This window comes from Haliotis rufescens, unplaced genomic scaffold (assembly GCF_023055435.1).
Source record: "Haliotis rufescens isolate VD_foot unplaced genomic scaffold, xgHalRufe1.0.p SCAF_3, whole genome shotgun sequence".
NCBI classification, from domain to species: domain Eukaryota; kingdom Metazoa; phylum Mollusca; class Gastropoda; order Lepetellida; family Haliotidae; genus Haliotis; species Haliotis rufescens.
The window spans coordinates 6,677,171-6,704,379 of NW_025964001.1; the positions used below are offsets into that span (position 1 = coordinate 6,677,171).

Genomic DNA, 27,209 nt, shown 5'->3' on the forward strand with positions numbered 1-27,209 from the left:
ACATACAGATACATACAGACACTGTACTCTCAGTAACTGACAAGGTACATGCAGACACTGTACCCTCACTAACTGACCAGGTACATGCAGACGCTGTACCCTCACTAACTGACCAGGTACATGCAGATACATACAGACAGACACTGTACTCTCACTAACTGACCAGGTATATGCAGACACTGTACTCTCACTGACTGACCAGGTACATACAGATACATACAGACACTGTACTCTCACTAACTGACAAGGTACATACAGATACATACAGACACTGTACTCTCACTAACTGACCAGGTACATACAGGTAGATGCAGACACTGTACCCTCACTAACTGACAAGGTACATGCAGACACTGTACCCTCACTAACTGACCAGGTACATGCAGATACATACAGACAGACACTGTACTCTCACTAACTGACCAGGTACATGCAGACACTGTACTCTCACTGACTGACCAGGTACATACAGATACATACAGACAGATACTGAACTCTCACTAACTGACCAGGTACATGCAGACACTCTACTCTCACTAACTGACCAGGTACATACAGATACATACAGACAGATACTGAACTCTCACTAACTGACCAGGTACATACAGACAATGTACTCTCACTAACTGACCAGGTATGGGTTGGGGGCGGAGATGATGTTCAAATCTGTGTTGTGTGAAGAGATGGAAGCAGACACCAGACGCCACACGACCTGCTCGACCTTTCCTCTGCTGCGCGTTGGCCCGAGACACCCACACCATCTCCAGACTCTCCATCCCCTTGCAGGAGTCATACCTGTACCGACGAGACAAGCGTTTCAGTGCTGATGCTGACTTCTTAGAATCCGCAGCATTAACCCAATACATCAACATTAATAAGTTCACAATGACATGCCAGAAAATGCCTGACTATATACATCACAGTAAACTACGGTTATAGCAACTCAAAGGGACCACTAATTTTAGTTCCATTACAACCGTAGTCCAGTACAAGTATACACACAGGATATATACAGCAAATGGCCGGGACATTGTATGACTGTTTTCATAACTCCAGTAGTTCGAAATAGAATACTCATAGCGATAACAGACAATCCAGTGATTGACATCATGAGCATCGATTTACGCAAATGGGATAAATGGGATATGATGACATGCCTCAACCAAGTCAGCGAGCCTGACCTACCGATCCCATTAGTCCCCTCTTACAACAAGCATGGTCGCCTTTAAACGGCAAGCATGGGTTGCTGAAGACCTATTCCACCCTGGATCTTGGCCTGCTAGAATGAGCCCTGTATAACAGTGTCTGTACTTACCTCTTCTCCTTCATCCTCCCAGCATCAATGACAAACACCACATCATCGATGGTGATAGACGTCTCAGCAATGTTGGTGGATATCACAATCTTAGTGACACCTTCTCGGGGTCGCCTGAAAAATCGACATAGTGTGTCTCATCTACTCTTAATTCATCACAACATGTACATGAAAACCATGAGTATGGTGTTGAGAGACCACAGAATACAACGAGTGAGTGAGTGAGTATGGTTTTACGCCGCTTTTAGCAATATTCCAGCAATATCACGGCGGGGGACACCAGAAATGGGCTTCACACATTGTACCCATGTCGGGAAATCGAACCCGGGTCTTCCGCGTGACGAGAGAATGCTTTAACCACTAGGCTACCCGACCGCCCCCAGAATACAACGAAGTGGATTCAGGGACTTGAACAGCAGCTACTGTCAGCAAGGGGACAGCACTCTGCTCAGTGAGTTGCAGCAGTTCGACCATTTCAATGATGATTCTACACTTGACTCATTCGAAGAAATTTAAAAATTTAATCAACCTCCCTCTCAATCATTACATGCATGAGTGAGTGAGTATGGTTTAACGCCAATTTTTGCAATATTCCCACAATATCAGGAGGGAAAACAGAAACAGGCTTCACACATTGTATCAATGTGGGGAATCAAACCTGGGTCTTTGGCGTGACGAGTGACCGATTCCACCACTAGGCTACCTCCCCGGCCCCATTACAATCATAAAGTCTTTCAGAACTCTTACTCACGAAAACACAGCATGCTGATCCTCACTGGATAAAGATGAATGGAGAGGCACGATCTTGTATCTGAAAACAGGAGGTTAGTGGAGCATGGTTTTACACTACTCTCAATAGATTGTATTCAAGAAATTTCAATGATAAAATGTAACAAACAAACAATGAAATACGGGTTACAAGGCCAAACTGGATCATTAGAAGCTTTATTAACCTCATAAATATCAATCTATGTTTTATATAGTTATCAAAGGTCCATTTGCATGTTTGGTTCCAAGTTCAGTTTAGCGTGGTCACAGGTAACCTAGCCCTATCACTAGTGTGCTTTTACAGATACAGTAGGTTTATATCCACATGTAACAGTTTAGCCTATGACTTGGCAGTAGGGTACAAAATGAATCAAATCAAATGCAACAAGACAAAAAGTGAGCAGGGCTCACTAATGCCCCGACTTTGACTCCAAACTATTTCTAAGTTCAAAACATGAAAAGAAAAAAACAACATTTCTCAGAAAATCTGATTAACGAAATCAAACTTTGCACTGCACCTCTCCTACTGGTTTAGATATTGTACCCTCAATTGGAAAAGAATCCATGCAGTAGTTTTCAAGTTATAGGTAGCATAAATGTTTCAGTAAATAATTTAAGTAAAATATTAAAATCTAAATATTGAAATCAAACTTCACACTGCACCTCTCTTATAGGTATAAAAAGTGTTCATGAAGTTTGAAAAGAATCGATGTAGTAGTTTTCAAGTTATAGATCACACAAAAAAATGTCCTCGGACAGACAGAAGGATGGACGAAAGGATGGACGAAAGGCCGGATGGACAGAATTCTTTAGTATGACTATATACCCCGGCCCTTTTAAATCAGGTGTATAATTAGAAAACATAGCCGCAGCTATCCTTGTTCCTAACAAAACTCTATTCCTTCTCTCACTCACCTGCCCCTATTCCTGCTCCCAAACTCTTTGCTTGTCATCAGCATGTCATACAAGGTCTGTATCTCAGCAAAACCAGGCATGAAGATTAAAATAGCCCCATCCTTGCGGTACTGAAAGTAAAGATTTACAATACAAGCATTCTTGATGGACAAACATTGTTTGATAAACCATCACTGAATGCTTAACAGTACGCACCAGTATGTTAACGACAAGAAGGTATTTCAATATTCATATTGCCTTTGGGGTCCCTATGCTATTTTCAAAAATGGAAGTTTCAAAACTCCAATATGTCTGCTCAGCATGTTCAGTACAAGTGAGAACCAACAACCAAGAACTATACTCAGTAACAAAAGTTTAGCAACACCGTATTTTAATACACAAAATAGAAAACTCAACAGAGAAATGGGTTTTTATTATCTTGACCATTGTGTAGTTCAATGTGGCATTCATGAATGTTCGACACAGTTGTGACAGCAATAGGAGAGATAAGGAAAAGTCACTCAAAGGACATGGGGGTTTGTTGACCATTTTCACACATGACTGTTGCTATCCCTCAGTAGCGAGTGTGACGCCCACCGGCCTGTTGTACCGCCACACAATCTTTACGCATTCCTCTAATGAGCTTCCTGATCTCACCAAGAGTGATGGTTGCCCATGCTTGTTGGAGGGCAAGGCCAAGGTCACGAATGTTGTTGACGTTAGGATGGTTCCTTCTTAAACGTCTCCCAAGGATATACCAGGCGTGTTCAATGGGAGCAAGATCTGGAGATCTAGCCGGCCAATTGAGGACGTCAACGTTGTGTTGTTGCAACAGATTCTGAGTCAGTCGAGCTGTGTGGAGGCGCGCATTGTCTTGTTGGAAGATGTGTCCAGGGTGAGCTCTCATGAACGGTAGAACCACTGGCGTTATCACCTGATCGCAGTACCGTTGGGCAGTCAGAGTGTTGTTCAGCACAATGAGGTCTGTTTTCCCACCCCAGTGGATTCCTCCCCAAACCAATACACTTCCTCCACCATATCGATCATGTTGAATGACGTTATTAGGGTCAAATCTCTCTCTACGTCGTCGCTATATGCGGGCTCTTCGATCCGTAAACCGAAGGCAGAAACAGATCCATCTGTGAATAACACTTGTCTCCATTGTGTATGGCGCCATCTTTGGTGGCTCCGTGTCCACGCGACTCGGTCTTGGATGTGACGTAGCGTTAAGGGGATGCGTCGAAGTGGACGTCGAGCCCGCAAACCGGCTGAATGGAGGCGATTACGGATAAGCTGTGCATGTACACGTGTTCCAGTTGCGCGATGAAGTGCTTGAGCAAGTTCTGGTGCACTGTTTAGTTGATTACGTCGTGATGACGTCATAATGTAGCGATCTTCCCTTGCTGTGGTGTTACGGGTCTACTGCTGCGGGCTCGATCTTTCACGGTCCCAGTCTGTGCAACACGTGTCTGTAGACGGGAAATGGTGCTGTAAAGCAAATTAAAGTGTCTCCCAACTTGTCTCAAGCTCATCCCTGCCCTTAACATGCCAATGGCCAATGGCATTCCTCTCCGTCGACCCATAATTTAAATTGTGTAGCGTCCAGTGTTTCCCTTTCAACAATGAGTGCCACTAATGTTTCATCGAGGTTTTATAGCGATTCATGTGACGAGATTCACTGGCGTCCCAATGTGAATAAAATCATGTGCCATGCATGTGTAAATGAAGATGTCACTAAAAATCAGCGTAACTTGGTGTGATGGTGCGATATGTTCTCTCCGTGAAGTCAGTGCATTAGTCCGTTTCTGACATTTTCTCATTTTCAAATAATGCTTAAGATTTGAGTGTTGCTAAACTTTTGTTACTGAGTGTATTTATTTATCTATCCATTTATCAACTGCGTAAAAACACTTTGCTACATCAACATATAGCCTTTACCTTCACTGATCAGTATCTATCAATATCAATGTCAATACTTAGAATATCACTGTGATATGTTTATCAAATTTCCAAGTGTTTTTCAAGTGGATTACCTCATGTTTCCCACCCACAATCCACTCCAGTATAGCTACAATGAGGTCAAAGTTGATTTTCTCCATGTCCATAATAGCCATAGCCTTGATGGTCGACTTGTGGTATTCTGGAAAATATGGATCCGAAAACAAAGTAAGCAAATGGAATACTCCAGCTGTATATCACATCATGACACACAATCAGCCATGACACACACTGGGAACCATGACACACAATCAGCCATGACCCACACTGGGAACCATGACACACAATCAGCCATGACCCACGCTGGGAACCATGACACACAATCAGCCATGACCCACACTGGGAACCATGACACACAATCAGCCATGACCCACGCTGGGAACCATGACACACAATCAGCCATGACACACACTGGGAACCATGACACACAATCAGCCATGACACACACTGCGCACCATGACACACAATCAGCCATGACCCACACTGGGAACCATGACACACAATCAGCCATGACCCACACTGGGAACCATGACACACAATCAGCCATGACACACACTGGGAACCATGACACACAATCAGCCATGACACACACTGCGCACCATGACACACATCCAGCCATGACCCACACTGGGAACCATGACACACAATCATCCATGACCCACGCTGGGAACCATGACACACAATCAGCCATGACACACACTGCGCACCATGACACACAATCAGCCATGACCCACACTGGGAACCATGACACACAATCAGCCATGACACACACTGGGAACCATGACACACAATCAGCCATGACACACACTGGGAACCATGACACACAATCAGCCATGACACACACTGGGAACCATGACACACAATCAGCCATGACACATGGTGGGAACCATGACACACAATCAGCCATGACACACACTGGGAACCATGACACACAATCAGCCATGACACACACTGGGAACCATGACACACAATCAGCCATGACACACAATCAGCCATGACACACGCTGCGCACCATGACACACAATCAGCCATGACACACACTGGGAACCATGACACACAATCAGCCATGACACACACTGCGCACCATGACACACAATCAGCCTTGACCCACACTGGGAACCATGACACACAATCAGCCATGACACATGCTGGGAACCATGACACACAATCAGCCATGACACATGCTGGGAACCATGACACACAATCAGCCATGACCCACGGTGGGAACCATGACACACAATCAGCCATGACACACACTGGGAACCATGACACACAATCAGCCATGACCCATGCTTGGAACCATGACACACAATCAGCCATGACACACGTTGGGAACCATGACACACAATCAGCCATGACACACACTGGGAACCATGACACACAATCAGCCATGACCCACGGTGGGAACCATGACACACAATCAGCCATGACATACACTGGGAACCATGACACACAATCAGCCATGACACATGGTGGGAACCATGACACACAATCAGCCATGACACACACTGGGAACCATGACACACATCCAGCCATGACCCATGCTAGGCACCATGACACACATCCAGCCATGACCCATGCTAGGCACCATGACACACAATCAGCCATGACACACACTGGGAACCATGACACACAATCAGCCATGACACACACTGGGAACCATGACACACAATCAGCCATGACCCACACTGGGAACCATGACACACAATCAGCCATGACACACACTGCGCACCATGACACACAATCAGCCATGACACACAATCAGCCATGACACACAATCAGCCATGACACACAATCAGCCATGACACACACTGGGAACCATGACACACAATCAGCCATGACACACAATCAGCCATGACACACAATCAGCCATGACACACGGTGGGAACCATGACACACAATCAGCCATGACCCATGCTGGGAACCATGACACACAATCAGCCATGACACACGGTGGGAACCATGACACACAATCAGCCATGACACACGGTGGGAACCATGACACACAATCAGCCATGACACACGCTGGGAACCATGACACACAATCAGCCATGACACACGCTGGGAACCATGACACACGTTGCGCACCATGACACACAATCAGCCATGACACATGCTGGGAACCATGACACACAATAAGCCATGACCCATGCTGGGAACCATGACACACAATCAGCCATGACACACGCTGGGAACCATGACACACAATCAGCCATGACACACACTGGGAACCATGACACACAATCAGCCATGACACACACTGGGAACCATGACACACAATCAGCCATGACACACGCTGGGAACCATGACACACAATCAGCCATGACACACGCTGGGAACCATGACACACAATCAGCCATGACCCACGCTGGGAACCATGACACACAATCAGCCATGACACACACTGGGAACCATGACACACAATCAGCCATGACACACGCTGGGAACCATGACACACAATCAGCCATGACCCACGCTGGGAACCATGACACACAATCAGCCATGACCCACGCTGGGAACCATGACACACAATCAGCCATGACCCACGCTGGGAACCATGACACACAATCAGCCATGACACACACTGGGAACCATGACACACAATCAGCCATGACCCACGCTGGGAACCATGACACACAATCAGCCATGACATACACTGGGAACCATGACACACAATCAGCCATGACCCACGGTGGGAACCATGACACACAATCAGCCATGACATGCACTGGGAACCATGACACACAATCAGCCATGACACACGCTGGGAACCATGACACAATCAGCCATGACACACACGGGGAACCATGACACACAATCAGCCATGACACACACTGCGCACCATGACACACAATCAGCCATGACGCATAGGTTTCTGGCGTTCCCAAGGGACACAACTCTGCACAGCAAATTGCGGCGCCTTAGACCACTGGGCAATCGTCAGTCAGTTAGGCATGCATGGTGCATTGCTCAGCCTGGCTTTGTTTCACAAAACGATCTCCACACCCACACCCTGCAATAATATAAGCTATCCAACACCCACCTGTAAAAGATAGTCTTTGCCAGACAACCCAGTCATTGATATTATAAGCAATGAGCCAAAGCATTGGGATTCGATGACACACCATCAAACAAGTCAAAAAGTTATTTCTAACAATCAGTATAGGATGCTGACGACTTTTGACATCCAGAATCCCCACGGGGTCAATTACTACGAAGGTTACAAGGAACCTACAATATAGTACAAAAGCAAGCAGCTCAGGTCAAACACATTCCATTAATGCCATAACACTGACAGACCTAGGAATCAGATGAACAAAATGGCCACATTAAGGGACAAGGCCTTGTTATTTCTTGTAATTGCATAGTATAAAATGTTAGCAACAACTTTCATCATAAACATGATGAGTGGGTATTGTTTTACGATGCTTTTGGCAATACTCCAGCAACATAACAGCGAGGGACACCAGAAATGGGCTTCACACATTCTACCCATGTGGGGAATCGAACCAGGGTCTTCGGCGTGATGAGCAGAATCTTTAACCACGAGGCTACCCCACTGCCCCATAAACATGATGAATGATTGGTTTATTCAGATTCCTACCACTGTATCTGTAGAAGAGTTGCTTGACAGACAGGTTGTCATCCCTGATGTTGTCTTTGGCTGGCTCCACCATCACAGTGTTCCCTATCTCCTCCAGTTCATCATGGATGTCGTCTGCTGATATACGACCTTGACCTCTCCCTGGCTGGGCACGCATGGCATTGCTTCGCTTGATTGGGCGGGCATAGGCAGAATTCTCTTCCATAACAAATCTGTAATTGTGATCGTTCTTGTAATGTACTGATTTAAGGTAATGGATGCGACATTTAATAGGTAATAATCCTCAATGGACTGGTGCCATACAGTTCAGAAGCTGACCACCAACTTCTACTGGAATCCAGCCTGAGCTCAGTTAATTCTCAACAGCAGATGCCATGTGTAACCATGGGTTTCTAAATTCTAGGAAGGAATGACATTTTCTTTATGATTCAATCAACAATAGGCAAACACAGAAATTTGAAAAAAAGGAAGGTGCCCTCTCTACCCTGTTATTCAAGAGAACAACATCCAACAGTGACACATCAAATGTTGTTTTCTTTGTTGTTTAATGATGCACTCAGCCACATATCTTAAGTTATATGACAGCGGTCTGTAAATAATTGAGTCTGGACCCAGTGTCTGAAATAACCTGCCCCCCTGCCCATGGCTGGTAACTTTTCTGTCAGGCTGCATGAAATTTTCCTTCACCTGTCTGGCAAATAATTTTAAGACTACTTACATATTCGGTTTTATTATAACTCTTCATAGACTCTCAAGTAATTGTTTGCATTATTTCAACTGAATCAAGACGCGATTTTACAATATTCATAATGTCTGAATGTGGGCAGGAAAGTTTGTAGATGGGCAGGCAACACTTATGGGTCACCTGACCGACTGTCTTGTTGGGGTTCTAAAATTATTTCGAATATGACTGGACCAGACAACTCAGTTACTGATAGCAATTTGGGCACAATGACATATAATCAACCAAATCGCTGAATCGCATCACTACCATCACAGCAAGCCGGGGACACGACTGATGCACAGGATCCCATCCTTGAAGTGACTCATCAGACATGACAATAACTTCCACTCCTTGCATTAATTTTTCTTATGTATATACATCAATATGAATAAGTTATAATCATCACACTGCTGTAATGGCAATGAACGTGCTCTCCCTGCTTACCTTGTGTATTCAATGGCATCTTCTAGGAAGAACTGATCAACAGGGAAGGTCCTTCCTGTCAAACAAACAGACATGTGTATATCGTCCACACTTCAGCAAACACCTGCTCTTTGGGGAAGTAAAGCAAGAAACAACCATCTTCCTGAGCCAAGGGAGTTAACTGACTATAAAGTCCAGTTTCCACCCTTGATGAACTAGACAGGAATTAAAGAATTACATTTTGGCTGGACTAACAAGTCTATGCATTGAGCAATGAAAAATCGTGTAACGAAATCAACATGCGGTTTGTAAACTGCCGTGCAGATCTTTCGGCCGATTGCAGGATTTGCAAAGCATGTGTACCTACAACTTAGCATCAACAGATATTTTCCAAATCTTTTCATACTTTTAATCAAGGTGCTCTCGTGATTTGATGCCCTTTGTGAAGTAAGACCCATTTTATAACAAAATAGATCTTGATTGTCGATCAGATCATCCTCACTGGGCGACGCCATTTTACTTGAAGCAAATACAAGTGATGTGAGAGGTAGAATCTGATTGGTCAAAAAGGAGGGCCATAGAAGGGACATAACTCATAATAGCCTCCAGTGGTGCCACAATCGAGCCCAGAAATTCCAGCATAGTTCGACAATGGTGGGTACTGGACTTTTTTAACTCCCTTGCCTCAGGAAGATGGAAACAACAGTCTCATTAACCACTGAATATACATGTCAGAATACATAGTACAAAAAGTTGGGAGGAAAATATTTTTCCAAGCATTGAAAACTGACTGTGGTGATCCTGCAGTAGAGAAATCATTTCCTATATGTAAATGATCAAGGCAAAATGTAAGTCCTCCAAATATTTTCAACTGAGAAATTTTCTAAAATTTAATAGATCATTTAATTCCTCGGTCAAATATATACTCTCTGGATTACATATCTTTACTATGCTTAAACAAATAGCAAATAATTTGCAATTAGAGAACAGGAACTATCTAGAGTAAGACAATGGTTAGGATATGTTTTTCTGGAAAGGTTTCTGAAAATATCTCCTTATTGGAATCACTTGTATGAACTGCTCAACTTACCAGGAATCTCCAAGACAGGGCACTCTTTGAAGTAGTGTGAGAACAGATCAGCATTCAAGGTCGCACTCATCAGTATCACTTTGAGGTCATGCCGCACGCGCAAGAGGTTACGCAATATCATTATCAGAAAGTCACTGGAAAACATTGAAAAAGTCTTGAAATAAGAAGCTAATACTCAACTTTGTAAGATAAGTTGACAAATTAACCTTTTTTTTCTACACATTTTTTTACACACTGCCACTGTCTAAAGATAAATACATCCTAACATTAAAGTCAAGTCCATACTCCGTCAAAAGGACTAAGACTTATGAACAAATTATGTCTTAATCATGTGTCAAAAGGTTGTGATCTTAAAACCTCAGACTGCACTAAGCAACTGTAGGAAGAGACATTGCAGGCATCTCTAGAAGACTTACCTGTCTTCTGATCGTTCATGTACTTCATCAATAATGAGATGTGTAACGCCCTCAAGGCTTGGGTCACCTTCCAGTTGTCGGAGAATTATTCCTGTCGTGCAGAACAGCAAGCGTGTCCATGCAGACTGAAAGTGTGAGAACGGTGTAAGAATGGTGTTGGATTGTACACTGAAACATCGCTTTGACTTTAATAACGAAATAGATCGTTCATGTGTTTGACTAATGTAAAGAAAGAAGATGAAGTTGATATGACTTCATATGGGTGAGAGACTTTGGTTAAGGAGCTGGCTCATCACGCCGTAGATCTGGGTTCAAACCCTATATGGAAAAAATGTGTGAAGCCCATTTCTGGCGTCTCCTCGATAGTTGTGATACGCCTGGAACATTACTTAGTGGCATAAGGTGGGCTGTCAAACATGTCCACTAGCCTATATCAAAGCCTAGTTTCTACCCTTGCCACATCAAGCCCACTTTTCTTGGCTTGACCCTGGTGCCACCTCAAGTAGATGAAGAGTTGTCCCCTTGTAATGAAGATGTGATATCCATTCAGATCGCTGTTCTTATCTAGTAACTATAGGTCGATCATATAAAGCAAACATTCACAATTTCATCCCTGACATAAAAACAAATGCAATCGTTGGTGTGTGTGTGTGTGTGTGTGTGTGTGTGTGTGTGTGTGTGTGTGTGTGTGTGTGTGTGTGTGTGTGTGTGTGTGTGTGTGTGTGTGTGTGTGTGTGTGTGTGTGTGAGAGAAAGATGAAAAACATATTCAATTCAACAAAGACAGGCAGAGGTAAATCACTTTCATAGACCAGCCGTGGATGTTGATTTTATGAAACATTCTCTGATTGGACTATTGATATGTGTGATACTCCAGTCATATTTAGCACAGGAAAGTGGGCTTGATGTGGCAAGTGTTGAAACAAGACTTTGATAAAAAGGCTAGTGGACGCTCTTGCCTTGGGAAGAAGAAGGTGTGCTTGGATGAAATGTGGTTTAACGTCACGTTACAGACTACACTAATAGAGCGATTTGCATGAATGTGTGCATGAGGCTGCTTGTTCTAGTCCAAACTACAGTGCTAGCCAACTGAGATGCAATGCCACAGTTAACATGGATAACCAACTATACTGACTCCGATTTTTCAAGATATTTTACGCCCGTTTCCTAAGGTTCATGGAAAGTATGTTTGAAACATAAAAATGTTGATAAACATTGTTTAAAGTTTCTTTTTTCAGTTTATAAGTTAGATAAAACACCTTCCCTCGGTTATTTATGATATTAAAACCCTTATCATTGGGATAAAACCTCGGGGCTGAAGTTCCTTGGTCTTATCCCACGGATGCATGTTTTAAATATCATAAAACCCCTCAGAAGAGATTTACCCTACACATGAAGGCGACATACATGACATGATATCCGTGGGACATTACATGGGCTGTATGACTATCATACCTGCTTGCTCTCCAGTCTGATCTGGTAGCCAACACTCCGCCCTAATTTTTCACATCGTTCATCGGCCACCCTCTCAGCCACAGATATTGCAGAGATACGTCGCGGCTGTGTACAGATGATGTTACACATCTTCATGCTCTTGGACCTGAGGTATTTATCCAGGATAAACTGGGGCACTTGTGTAGTTTTTCCACACCTGCCAAACAGAATCAGATGTGCTACAATCAGTCTCACACCATGCTCTAATTTTAGCTAATTTACAAACAAATCATAGAAAAGAAAATTTCAAGAGCCAATACAATTTCATGACATGCATACTTAAATATGGAATAAAAAGATAAGTAGACTTCAGAATTCAGTTTTACAGTGCAATTGAAGTAACATAACATTAAATATCAAATTAGTTCATGAATCATCTAAGGCGCCGCATTTCGATGTGCAAAGTTGCGTCCCTTGGACACGCCAGAAACCTATCCCGGTTCGCCCCGATTTTGTTTCTAGGTTTGTCAGCACCGTACCAGTGCTTGTGAGTTTCACCAAATTGGTAATTGTCTGAGACCTGCATTACTTCAGGCCTTCCTCCCAAATCAAGCTGACATGCCATGATATAACTTGAATACAGTTCAAAGTGGCGATAAACCCAAATCATTCATTCATAAGAGCCATGAAATCTGATGACCAATATTCAAAGAGTAGAAAGTGAAGTTTAAAGCTGTTTTGGAATTAAGAAGTCAAAAAATGGCCTTATGACATTTCATGGGTGTCAAATGTAGAATCTGGTCCCCAAATAAGGTGTTACCCCTACCCTGTCATTCCACTGATGACGACAACCTGGTTGCTCTCTATGGTCTCCACAATCTCATCTTGTCTGTCCCAGGCCGGGAGTTTGCCACGCTGAGCAATCATATTCTTGTAACTACCCGATGACTAGTAATCAAAGAAAATGTTCACACAGTGAAAGAAGGAAAAAGATGGGCATTGATATTCAAACAATAATTATAATACAATAGAAAAAAATTATGGATAACAACTTCTTTAATGTACTATTATAGCGATGTTGCAGTATAGATCCTTATAACATTGTCAAGCAAGTACATTAAACATTTGTTAAAGAAGTTGTTGTCTACTTTGTCATCCATCAACTTCTAAGAGTTGGGGTTTAACATCGCTTCCAAGATTATTGTGCTTATAGAGCAACGTGCATGCAAGTGTGTGTGTGTGTGTGGCTGCTTATACTAGTCCAGACTGATGCCGATTTATAGTGCTAGCCCACTAAGATACCATGCCTCAGTTTGATATGAATACCCCACTCAGACACAGTATACTCGGACTCTGCGCCGACCAGTCCTTGTTTTAGCCCCTTAATGACAAGGCAAGGTAACAACAAGTATCATTGTCTAACGTTTGGTTCGTTTGGAATCGAACCCCGCACCTTCCGCTCTCTGGGCAGATGCTCTACCACTAGGCCACCGAGGCAATCCTCAGGCAGACCTGTTGAGTAGTTGCTGAAACATTTCATGACCAGTAAATTTCATTAACAACTTTAAACTAGAGTTTGGTTACACATATTACACACAGTGGTTACACATATTACACACAGTGATGTCTCAGTGTTACAAAAGAATTATTCACATTTCAATGAATCTGACTGACCTGTTTCTTTTCAAAGTCGTCCTTCATGAGTCTGTTCTTCTTGAATAGCTCTGTTTTGTTTATCCTTCTTGGGACAACATCCTTCCTTCCATATTTCTGTGTCGGAATAACTTCCTCCACGACAGCATTCTTCTCCCCTTCCTTCTCCATCATCTCAACCATCTTCGCCACCTGCTCATCATCATCCTCCTCATCATCATCAACACCTTGGTCAGCAGACGCTCCAAAGTTGCCCTCCTCAAGAATGCGGAACTGATTCCGGGATATGATGGCCTTGGGCACGCTGAACTCCAGAGGAGGTTGTTCCACCAGACTCTGCAACACCCCATCATCTTCCAGCAGACTCAGCAGAGTAAATATCACAGGCTCGTGGTGCTCGGAAAGACTTTTGGCTTCTTCTATTAAGAAACGTGTTATATGCAGGCAGCTGTGAGTTGGGAGGAAAGGGTGAGAGGAGGAGAAGACTAGAAAGGGGGGTTCCCGGGGATATTTATTCCCAGGTGGGAACCGCACCTCCAGTTGATATGAACTGTTCATTTTGGTATGCTGTTCCTCAACACTGTCCTCGTCAGGGTTTAACACAGAATGCTTGTGCCGACATTTACTTCCAAATTTACATGACCCTTTTTGAAAATATTTACATATATTTTTGTCGTACTGTCGTTTGACCATCTGCCTAGGTTTCGAGGGTGTAGGATGAAGTATTTGGTTCAGAGATTCAAGATCAAGATGGAGAATCCATATTTTGTTTGCTATCCTCTCTTCGAACTTATCGTCATAGATCGACTGTAAGGCTGTCATCTCCTCCATGCGAGCGTCCAGTATCTCCTGCCATTCCTCAGACGTCTGCTCGCCGTCTTGGGGCACGTCCACTTTCAGGAGATTGAAACTCTCACACAGTAAACGCTCCAGAGAAGCCCCTATGTCTTCATCACATGCTTTCAGGGCCTCAATACACCTTTCTTTGTCAAACCCATACCTGCAAAGTAAGATCAAACCATATCACAGCAACACCCCAATGCATGACAATCATACTGGAGACACATGAAGATCCGGGATAGAATAGGTCTTCAGCAGCCCAAGCTTGCCGTAAAAGGTGACTGTGCTTGTCCTAAGAGGCGACTAACGGGATCGGGTGGTCAGGATCGCTGACTTGGTTGACGCATGTCATTGTATCCCAATTGAGTGGATCGATGCTCATGATGTCAATCACTGGATTGTCTGGTCCAGACTCGATTATTTACAGACCGCCGTCATATAGCTGGAATATTGCTGAGTGCGGCGTTAAACAACAAACCAACAAACCAACCAATCATACAGGACTTTGATCATAGAACTCCAAGGGTAGGTGCTGGTGCAGTGGTCCAAGACTCTTTCTTTTCAACCAGGCATATGCTGGTTGGTATTCAGGGCTATGGACTAATGATAGTGATAATTTGAGTCAGAATTCCTTAAAAATTCAAACACAACTAATCACACGGAGTGAAATTTTTACAAATGCCGGGATGAGAATGGATATTTTTCCTTTTCAGATGAAACTTCTTTGCAATGGAACGTGGTCCACAATTTGGGGTGTTTATGAGTGAGTGAGTGAGTTGGGTTAAACGCCTCTTTTAACAGTATTCCAGTTATATCACGGGGTGTCAGCTTATTGTGGGAGGAAAGCCCGAAGTGATGCAGGTCTCAGACGTTTACCACTTCGGTGAAACCAACGAGCATGGGTATGGTGCGGACAAACCTAGAAATATAATCGGGGAACTGGGGTTCCTGGCTTGCCCAGGGGGTATTTATTGGGGAAGCCATCAGATTTTACCAAATTTGTGGTCACAAAAATTCGTGGTTCTGCGGAAAATTCTCACCCCTGCATATGTGACCAACCATGAGATGAGGGACCTTTTGGGTGAAAAATCACATTTTGATCTCTAATTATATTTTAAAACTACAGTATCTAAGGACCACAAAAATTCATAAGATTCAATTCATATTTATTACAGAGCCATATGGCATCAACCATTTGGACTCATAAAGAAGATTTTTGCTTTTTGCTGATGGAGCCTATATACAAGGCCAGGGGGAGGGGAGGGGAGAGGAGGACCTGGGGACTGTAGAATATAGAATAGGTACATTGCAGTATACGTGTGCCACTAAATGAAGAGTTTGCACTTCATTTTGACATAATTCTCCAAATCAAAAGTATTCTAGCATTGACCTTCATATAAAGCTTTCATACACGGTGTACATCCTCTATATCTCCTGGGCTGCCTTTTCAGTAAACCAACACTAACCCTTGGATCTTTTTCCGTGATTCTCGTGATCTCAAATTACCCACCCTTGACACATGTAATAAATTTCTCTTCCTCACAATCTTGAAATCAGCAACCAATCAAAATGACTTCTGGATGAGATTTTGGCATTGACATAATTTCAAAATGGCAGTCTTAAACCAGCGTGCCCTAGACACATCTTTTAGCCGACAAAAGGAGAGGGAATTCTTCTGCTATCAAGTGTTCCCAGTTGTATCTGAGATATTCAACAAGGTAGGTCAAGTACTGGTGATATCCCATCAATCAGTAAAGAACAATGCATTTGACTGGCTATTTTAAGCATTGTTATTCAAACTGGACCCAATGCAAAAATATGGTGGGGAATGAATTCAGACAACATATCCTAATAGTATGGCGATATAATACCCTGGAGTATAGAAAATGGGAGACCAGCATCCAGTTTACAGGCATGGCTCTTGACACCCACTATTCCAGTACTGCTACCATGGCTACCAACACCTAACACAATACCGCATCCATTTCATCAATGAACATAATCAGAGGCCTTAGGCCAAAGCACATTGTTACATATTGTGAGACTTTACAAACCTTGCAAGTTTCTGAATTCCAAACTGATTGATAGTTTTAGGAGCCTTGGCTCTTTTTGGTGTCTCTCCAACATCTTCAGCATGGCCATAGAAAGCAAAGCTGCAGCCATCTTCAATCTGCAAGGGCTGCTGTGTGATCCAGTAATGGTGGTTATCTCTTGTATCCAGTTCATCATACTCATCTTGTCTGTAACACCACAATCAGATGAACCCTCTGACAAACACGCGCAGTACAGCACAACTATTAATCTGGAGAAATTTATTATCTTGTCTTAAGAAGACTTACAGTGAGTGAGTGAGTATGGTTTTACGCCGCTTTTAGCAATATTCCAGCAATAACACAGCGGGGGACACCAGAAATGGGCTTCACACTTTGTTCCCATGTCGGGAATCGAACCCAGGTCTTTGGCGTGACGAGCGAACGTTTTACCACTAGGCTACCCGACCGCCCCAAGAAGACTTACAAGGTTACTGCTAATAATAATGATCGTATAATTACTAAATTAAGATAAAGATTCAAGCTTTTACCACTGGTTTACAAAAACATTTGTGTAAAAATCAAATGTAAATTGTTCAAGAAACTCTAATCATTATTTTATTGAGGTGCCGCAATTTGCTGTGCAGAGTTGCGTCCCTTGGACATGTCAGAAACCTATGGTCGTGGGTTTGACGTGATTATGATTCTATGTTGGTTAGCACCATACCCATGCTCGTGGGTTTCACCAAAGTGGTAAACATTTAAAAACTGGATCAAATGGGGCTTTCCACCAACATTAAGCTGTGATATCATTAGACTACCGTTCAAAGCAGCATCAAACACAGCTCACTCACTCACTCTTATTGATTATCCAAAGAAAATATGTGATGGTCAGGGTTCTTACTCAGGCATATCCAGTTCCTCCCCGTGCAGGTCTCGCAGCATGTCTCGTACCATCTCCTGGTTCTCTGTGCTCATCTGCAGATGCTGCATTGTGACCTTGACCTGTGGCCCATTGTGCCGGCGCTTTGGGGCTGTGTATCTGAGTTTAATCAAATTATCAAGCTTGTATTTTTTGACAACTGAACTTAGAATTAATAACTTAGAAATATAATTAAGATCCTGAAGTTGATACTGTGATATGACATTTTGTGATGATATTTTTCTTGTGTGTATTATAAGTTGCAGCAATATCACCTAGCGGTATCACCCTAACATGGGACACATGAAGCCACATCTATCCAACGTATTCCCCACGACGTACCTCACATGATACTGCTACAATGAATTTATCTTATCAACATGTTTTAATCTGCCATTTAAAAAGAATTTTTAAAAATCAAAATTGATAGAAATTGAGCTGCAGACAACTTTCATTGGCTCGGAAAAAGCGTGCAGCCTTTCAGTTTGAGGTGGGATGTATTCTCCCACTCAGAAAGCCATGTGCAGCCTGTCTTCTTCATGGCGGGGTATTAGGGATATAATCACCCACTCAGAAATGTATTTCCCTCCCTGGTGGGATGCATAGTATTTTATCAAGATCAGACCCAATCAGATCTCATCATTCTGACACGGAGGTATTGTAGAAGGCTTTGTATTCGTCAGCAAAGAGGGCATGATATTCTTAATAAGCAAACCTAAATCTATCAAAGAAAACATCTGTATTTGACAGCATACATATAGCCCCAAAATGATATTTACAGGAGACAAACTTGCTTAGAGGCAACAAAACATGATATGAGGCGGAAGAAGGTTTACAGCCACAATAACATCTCATCCTACCGGGTACCCATTCAATACAGAGACTGTAGTGTAAAAAGTGTGTCTGAATTTCACCTTATTTAACTTTTTTCACTATGTCCTCTTTGAAAGATGTAATGTCCATCATTTAATCCTTCCATTGCCTACATCCCAATAATGTTGAATATTAAAATAGGTTTTTTTTACCCTCTATCATAATCATCATCATCAAGGGGCAATCCATCCAGGGGGTGGTCTTCCCAGTCATATTTATCATCAAGCCCCTTCCTTGTGAAACCTGATCCACCTCCTCGGGAACCTCCACGCGGACTTGCTTGCTGGCCTCGTCCACGGCCCCCTCTTCCTCTCTGGCCACGCCCTCGAGTAAATCTTCCTCCTCCTCTGTTTGGGCGTCCACGCCTTTTAACTGGCCTGCCTTCCATTTGAACTACAGAAGTATCCATAAAATGTATATGTCTTATATTATATACTGTGTTTCTGTGACTGGGAAATCATTACAGGACAAGGTAATAGGTCTGCATAATTGAAGAAACTAGCAAAACCTTCAGACAAATTGTTATGATAGTGAGCAGACGTGTTCATAGGAACAAGAATTAAACTGTTCATTTCAACATTGCATGCTTTGATTTTGGTTTGTTTGTCAATCTCATTAAAATTTAGATCTTAGTTCTCGCTACCACTAAACAAAGATCTGAGGACATCTCATTACGGGTCACGTCAGTCCGACCTTGCACAAACTTTGACTGACCAATGGAATGACCATTCTGAAGGAAGCTTTCTCGTGCTTTACGGCACTAATTTCAAATTGGCGACCATGCTTCGAAAGTTATTTGACAAATTCTCGATTACAAATTTGAAACCTGAACAAATGAACATTCTGGAATGGCTAATAGATGGTCTAGATTGTATGGATTCAGACGTAACTATCGTTCGGAATACCCCATGTTAAAGTTTTCATGGTTGCACGATTAGAAATCCCATTCCGACTGTCACTTTCATGATCTGGTAAGCGACGCTCTGATTAGTCGGACGAAAGGACGTTCTGACATGACCCCTAATGGGATGTCTTCAGATCTTTGTTTAGCGATAGCGAGAACTGAGGTCTGATTTTAATGAGATTGGTTTGTTTGTTTGTTGTTTAACTCCGCACTCAACAATATTCCAGTTATATGAGAGTGGTCTGTAAATAATTAAAGCTGGACCAGACAATCCAGTGAGTGATATCATGAACATCGATCCACTCAATTGAGATACGAACACATGCATCAACCAAGTCAGTGAGCCTGACCACCCGATCCCATTAGTTGCCTCTTACAACAAGCATAGGCGCCTTCTACGACAAGCATGGTTTGCTGAAGACCTATTCTTACACAGATCTTCACAGGTCTGCATGTTTTGAACTTACCAGGATTACAAAATTACATTTAGTTGCAACTAAAATGTGTTGAAAAGGCTGAATTTAGAGTTTTTCAGGAAGCCTTTTCTAGTGTGTGATAATAAGCATTGATATGTAGACCTAAATGCATAATAAAAGTCTTTGATCAAAGCTCATATTGTCTTTAGACATGTTCAAACATATGGAAAACAAATCATCTTTAGTGAGAGAAATGGTCATACTTAAACTATCCCTTGAAGTCCTGAAACGTCATCCTTTCACCATCTTTACGATAATTTTAGACTTTCTCTGATCATGTTACGTGATTCAAACTTGCAAGCACAATAAAGGGAAAAGACTAGTTGTCAACTATTTTAAGTATATTCATTTTTGCGCGATTGCATTACCCTAAAGTATGAGTTGCCAGACACATTTCAATAGTCTATAGGTCCTTGATGATTTCACTAGACCAGAGAACATCTGTCTCTGACTAGATACACTTACTGGGACGGTGCTGCTTCCTAACAACTACAGTTGACAACAAGACATCTGCAAGACGTGATCAGATCTGTCAAATGTCGGTTAGTTGTGCAATATTCAAACAGATAAGAAGTAACCCAAGTATCCGAAAACGGACTGAGCATTATGGTATGATCACTTGCGAGAATAAACAGTCACAATTCTAAGAAAGAGGTTTCGTAGAACGGTATTTATAGATCACCTGTGTATCTACTTTCTCTCTGTCACTCCATATTGCACGTGTGGCAGTCAAACCGGAAGTTTACTTCTGCCTACGGTGTACAAATATGATTCCGAATATTTTCCGAAATAAGGTTCATCATTAATAATATATCGGAATACGGATTGTTAAATTTCTCACAAACACTACCTCAAAATAAACACAAGTTAAAAATGACGTAGGCGTACTTATATTCTACGCCTAAACGTTGATAAATAAAAGATAAAGAAACAGTAAAACAATTTGAGCCTGTGATTGCATTTCAAACCATTGCTAAAGGGATTCCATGACCAGAATTCTTGTTCTGGATGTTTCACTGTGATCATTTGTATATCAGTCAAAAATTATTGGAAAGATCTAGCCTCTGGTACTGTAAAATTAAAACGTTGTATTCATTATATCATTATATATAGATTTTACATTTACCACAACAATTTCACATTGGATGCTTTTGCTCTGCATTCTACTATCAGAGTGTATACATTTACAAATATCATTAAAACATCAGTTGTGTCATGTCTCACTCTGTAGCTGAAATACTAAATACTGTGTTGTAACCTGCTCATCACGACTTAGAACCTGTCAGAGTGATATCATGTCTGTTTCACAGCTGTTTAAGTACAATGATTGCCGTAAAAGGCGACTAACGGAATCGGGTGGTCAGGCTCGCTGACTTGGTTGATGCATGTCATCGATCCCAATTGCGTAGATCGATGCTCATGTTCTTAATCACTGGATTGTCTGGTCCAGACTCGATTATTTACAGACCGCAGTCATATAGCTGGAATATTGCTGAGTGCGGCGTTAAACTACAAACCAACCAACATATGCAGAAAGTGGTTAAATAGGTCTTCAGCAACCCATGCTTGCCGTAAATGGCGACATTGCTTGTCGCAAGAGGCGACTATAACAGTGAGGTGAGGTGAAATGGGGTTTAACGTCGTGTCCAAGATTATTGCACTTATATATAGCGACGTGCATGCACGTGTATGTGTGTGTGTGGCTGCTTGTACTAGTCCGGACTGATGTCGATTTATAGAGCTAGATCACTGAGATACCACGCCGCAGTTGAACATGAATACCCCACTCAGACACAGTATATTGACTCCGAGCCGACCAGTCCTTGTTTTAGCCTCTTAATGCCGAGCGCCAGATAGGGTAACAACAAGTATCATCTTTTGACTAACGTCTTTTGGTATGACGCGGCCAGGGACGCTCTACCACTAGACCACGGAGGCGGTCGGCGTCTATAACCGTATCGTGTGGTCAGGCTCGCTGACTTGGTTGATGCATGTCAGGGTATCTCAATTACATGGATCAATGCTCGTTATGTCAATTACTGGATTGTCTGGTCCAGATTCGATTATTTACAGACCGCCGTCATATAGCTGGAATATTGCTGAGAGAGGCGTAAAAACAAACAAACATACAGAAAGTGCAACTGAAAATTGACAATAATGTTAAGCGTTTTATACAATGTCAAATAATCAGTATTCATATTTGTATTCCATGCCATGAAGTCATACCTCCAGCTCGTCCAACTATTCTTTGTGACCATTGATGTTTATCTCCTGAAATGATACATTTGTACCACGATGGCTGAAATGCCTTGAATGTGCACTTGAGAGAAAAGAATCAATTTAAACAGATAAACAGCGTGTGTATTAAAATTTGCAGGTTTTATTGATTATTCAATGCCAAGAAATTTTATCTGGAAGCTGTGGCCTTCATAATGTTTATAAACATGGTAAAATACAAAAGTTATCAGTCATTTTCTTCCTCTCTCTCTCTCTCCACGCGAACTCCCACAGTTGGGAGACAGAGTTCATGTCATATTGGAAAGCAATGTCATGATACAATTGATGATGTCAGATGCTTCTGTGATAACTGAACATGTCTGGTTGGCACATTGTGGGAAAAACAAGTATTTATAGCAATTGTTCTGATAAATATTGATGAAACTTTATATTTAATTAATGTTGCATCAATTTCGCCAAGCCGAATGTCATGTTTTTCAAATTTGGGATAGAGAAAAAAACATAATTATCAAGAAAGGTATTCATGCACAGTGAACCTGGATATTTCCCGGCTTCGATTCCCATTTAATCATGTGTTTCAACCAATCGGATTGCAGCACACACTCCCAGTCATTTTACAATACCTTACAGTTAAACTAAGCGAGTGAATGTCGCTGAATGCCGTCTGCTATATTCCACTTATATCATGCTGGCCTGTAGGCTACTTAAAATCTGAAACAGGCATGAGAAATTATCCTTGTCACTGGGACATAGTGACATGCAATCTGCCGAGTCTGACCACCACTTCCTCATTATTTGGCTCTTACCACAAGCATGCCGAGATCAGCGCGACCTATCCTTCCCCACAGAAAATATGGAACAATCTCATGGGACTGCTCAAGCAGGTGTTGCATAGGATTTACGATTCACTTGTAAAGGATCCCTTGATAACATGATGCAACAGCAACCAGGGACAAAACTACCATTGAAGCAGAAAAGCAATAGCTTACACTTAAAAAGAAACACATTTTTTTCTAAAATTAAGTAAACCACGGACGTACATACACGTCTTTGAGTAAACTCATCACTTGCTTGATAACGGTGTTAGAACCCACACCGAAACGTCGCTCCTAATTGTAATAAAGAAGTTGTTCATCCATAAATCCTATCCTTACTTAGTATTCCAACTTCTAAATGCCTATCAAAGAAGTTATGAAATTTAATGTCTAACTTGAAAATCGGAATCCTTACGCACTTTAGGATTTTAGTGGTAGATGGGTTATCAAGTTGTGAGAGGCCACTGAGGATCTATATCCTAATATTCACATGGCTGTGAAAACCCTTGTCACCATGCCAGTGTGTTCTGCCACTGCAGAACATTCGTTCAGCGCAATGAGGCAGACCAAGACATATCTCAGGTCAACAATGACCAACGAGAGGATGAGCTCTTAGGCACTCCTCCACATCCACAAGGACATTGACATTGACATTGACAAAGTAACTAACGACTTTGCCCTAATATTTTAATTACAACTGATTTGCCACAAACATTTCAACGTTAATTCAAACATCAAGATTCTGCGATTCTGTCGATGACTTGGTGATTTATATTTAATTTGTATTTCATTGTTGTGATTAAGGTCAGAATGTGTGTTCAGTGTTTATTTCAAAGTCGAATTATTATTTTTTTTAAACAAACATTTGTTGTATTTTAAGTTCATCTTGCATTGAGATATCAGTTATGAAGTAATGAAAACTTAAGAAAATAATTTGAAGAAATACTAGCAAGTATAGTTATATGAAGATTTAATATAACTATACTTACTAGTATTTCACTCAGGCTAGCAGAGAGCCCTTTAAAGTAAGTGTTTCACAAAATGTACGTACTTTATGACATCAGCGAACCGCGCACTCACAATTATTTTCATTACAATGATAGGTCGACTCGCGTACAAATCACATACTGGGGATGAACATGTAAAACACATAAAAGTATTATTATCGATTCGTTTTCATGTTCAAATTTCAAATGTCATCATAGATGAAGTCTTTGACAGGCATGTAAAAGTGATACACATAAGGAAGATAATTTATGGATGTCATCTTCTTTATTATGTGGAACACAACGTCTGAACGGAAGCCAACATGTTACAGTAATTAGCGCTGATAGTAATGGACAACTGGAAGCCAGGACTTAAATTATTACTGATTGGTCGGTAATTGGTAATGGACAATGGATTTTTTTTTTATAGAAAACAGTTTTATTTGAATCAAGTTGGGGACAAGTGATACTTGTACACATATTTGCCCCCCCCCCCCCCCCCCCCCCCCCCACACACACACACACACTCTAGCCGGTAATTAATTAATCAGATTACCGATACAATGGCGGTCTTAATTGACATTGAGTTAATGCTGTTATTCATAACATATTTAAGTGACGTCCTGTTCACTCCATGCATCTATTCCAAATCTCAAAATTCCCAAATTCTATATAAGCAACCCCTAAAACCCCCCTCTTGGGTTGCACAGACCACCTTCGCCCCTTTCGGAAACACATTAAATGGCCTGGCCGGGCCCGTGTGCGAAATACGCATCAGTCGGAAAGCGCACGTTAAATCTCCAAAGTAAGTAAGTAAGTAAGTACTCCATGTCAGAACCGTGACAAATGCACAAGTTCAAATAAAGTTCCTTGAAAGTGGCAGAGGAGGCGTCATTTTGTACTAGGATGGCTTTAAGTTTCGGTGTAAGAGCAGTCGTGGTGAAAGAAGATACTGGTCCTGTATTGTCAAGGAGTGCACTGCAAGGATCACAACTCTGGGTGAGTTGCTCCACGCCATTGAGATCATGGGTCACTCCCACGACCCACTACCGTTCGAGTTTGAGGTTGATGCCTTTAAGGCTAAACTGATGGAGAGAGCTAGGACAGAAACGACCCCTATACCCACTATCTACGGAGAGGAGATATCCAGACTACGCCAACATCACGACATCGTCTCAGTACAGATGACCTCCTGAAGCAAAGACCAGCCCTGAAGTCTCTCACTACTATCCTCTACCGCCAGAGACACAAGACCGTGCCCCGCCTTCCTGACAGCAGACCCCAGATCCAGCTGGAAAAGTACTCCATGACTGACGGAGGCGACCAGTTCCTACACCGTGTTAGTGACGACATCCTCATCTTCACTACAGACAAGAACATTGAACATTTGTGTGCTGCAGATATTGTATTTTGTGATGGTACATTTTATGCCTGTCCCAAGTTGTTTGATCAGATTTATTGTTTACATGCTGAGGTGTTTGGCCATATGCTTCCATTAGTATACTGTGCTAGCAACAATTCATTACACAATCGTGACCTGTAATGTGACAATGTAATATGACCTGTCATGATATCCATCAATGTAATGTTTTGATGAATATATTATCCCTGTTATGATCTGAATAAAAAATGAGAAAACAAGACTTGTTTTGTTAAATACGGTAACCTGTTAGAATCACAAAGCATGTTTTGACAGCATAGCCACGAGAGCCACATCCACAATCACGCAACCGTAACCATTGCCCCGCTAGCCACATCAATTTTGGCTATCTATTTTCGAAATGTGAATTAGGCGGCCTGTAACCAACCATCTTAACGCTAAAACTATTGTAAGCCTATGTTAAAGTATGGGAGTTATGATCATCTTAGCACTAAGATCGCTTTATGCAAGTGGGCCCTGGATGACCGGTTTTTGTTCAGTCCGGATGGACAGGCTTTTGTTTAGTTGTGGATGACAGGCTTTTGTTTAGTTGTGGATGACAGGCTTTTGTTTAGTTGTGGATGACAGGCTTTTGTTTAGTCCGGATGGACAGGCTTTTGTTTAGTCCTGGATGGACAGGCTTTTGTTAAGTCCGGATGGACAGGCTTTTGTTTAGTTGAGTATGGACAGGCTTTTGTTTAGTCCTGGATGGACAGGCTTTTGTTAAGTCCGGATGGACAGGCTTTTGTTTAGTTGAGTATGGACAGGCTTTTGTTTAGTCCTGGATGGACAGGCTTTTGTTAAGTCCGGATGGACAGGCTTTTGTATTTGTTTAGTCTGGATGGACAGGCTTTTGTTTAGTCCTGGATGGACAGGCTTTTGTTTAGTCCTGGATGGACAGGCTTTTGTTTAGTTGTGGATGACAGGCTTTTGTTTAGTTGTGGATGACAGGCTTTTGTTTAGTTGTGGGTGACAGGCTTTTGTTTAGTTGTGGATGGCAGGCTTTTATTTAGCCCTGGATGGACAGGCTTTTTTTTAGTCCTGGATGACAGGCTTTTGTTTAGTTCTGGATGGACAGGTTTTTGTTTAGTCCCGAGTGACATGCTTTTGTTTTGTCCTGGATGGACAAGCCTTTGGTTAGTTCTGGAGGGCAGGCTTTTGTTTAGTCTTGGAAGGACAGGCTTTTGTTTAATCCTTGATGGACAGGCTTTTGTTTAGTCCTAGCTTTTCAGGCCTTTAACCATGTAGCACAATGTGACACCGACAAACGTACGAAACCAATATTCTAAGCACATCCTTGTTGATGTGAAATAAAAACATACCCCAAACCCCATCTTGAAAACATTGTCAATGTCATACGAATATAAGAAACTACATTGTCATAAAC

The 27,209-nt window shown here is 42.2% G+C and overlaps 1 protein-coding gene across 2 annotated transcripts in view; it reads right to left on the reverse strand.

Moving 5' to 3' along the window:
• Positions 1 to 21,113, reverse strand: part of LOC124131793 (putative ATP-dependent RNA helicase DHX57) — a 37,739-nt gene extending 16,626 nt beyond the window's left edge. Inside the window, exons 1-16 of one of the 2 annotated variants that reach the window (XM_046495260.2) lie at positions 21,046 to 21,113; positions 19,136 to 19,376; positions 18,093 to 18,230; positions 17,213 to 17,398; positions 14,340 to 15,318; positions 13,492 to 13,613; positions 12,687 to 12,882; positions 11,233 to 11,357; positions 10,817 to 10,950; positions 9,748 to 9,802; positions 8,580 to 8,791; positions 5,011 to 5,117; positions 2,999 to 3,108; positions 2,067 to 2,126; positions 1,316 to 1,429; positions 632 to 795 (exon numbers count right to left, since the gene is read on the reverse strand). In XM_046495260.2, coding sequence (XP_046351216.2) covers positions 632 to 795; positions 1,316 to 1,429; positions 2,067 to 2,126; positions 2,999 to 3,108; positions 5,011 to 5,117; positions 8,580 to 8,791; positions 9,748 to 9,802; positions 10,817 to 10,950; positions 11,233 to 11,357; positions 12,687 to 12,882; positions 13,492 to 13,613; positions 14,340 to 15,318; positions 17,213 to 17,398; positions 18,093 to 18,230; positions 19,136 to 19,371 — 2,938 coding nt within the window. In that variant the 5' untranslated portion in view covers positions 19,372 to 19,376; positions 21,046 to 21,113. Of the gene's footprint in view, positions 1 to 631; positions 796 to 1,315; positions 1,430 to 2,066; positions 2,127 to 2,998; positions 3,109 to 5,010; positions 5,118 to 8,579; positions 8,792 to 9,747; positions 9,803 to 10,816; positions 10,951 to 11,232; positions 11,358 to 12,686; positions 12,883 to 13,491; positions 13,614 to 14,339; positions 15,319 to 17,212; positions 17,399 to 18,092; positions 18,231 to 19,135; positions 19,377 to 20,828; positions 20,986 to 21,045 lie in introns of those variants that run through there. The other variant, XM_046495259.2, reaches the window with a different exon arrangement.
• Between the last annotated feature and the right edge of the window lie 6,096 nt (positions 21,114 to 27,209).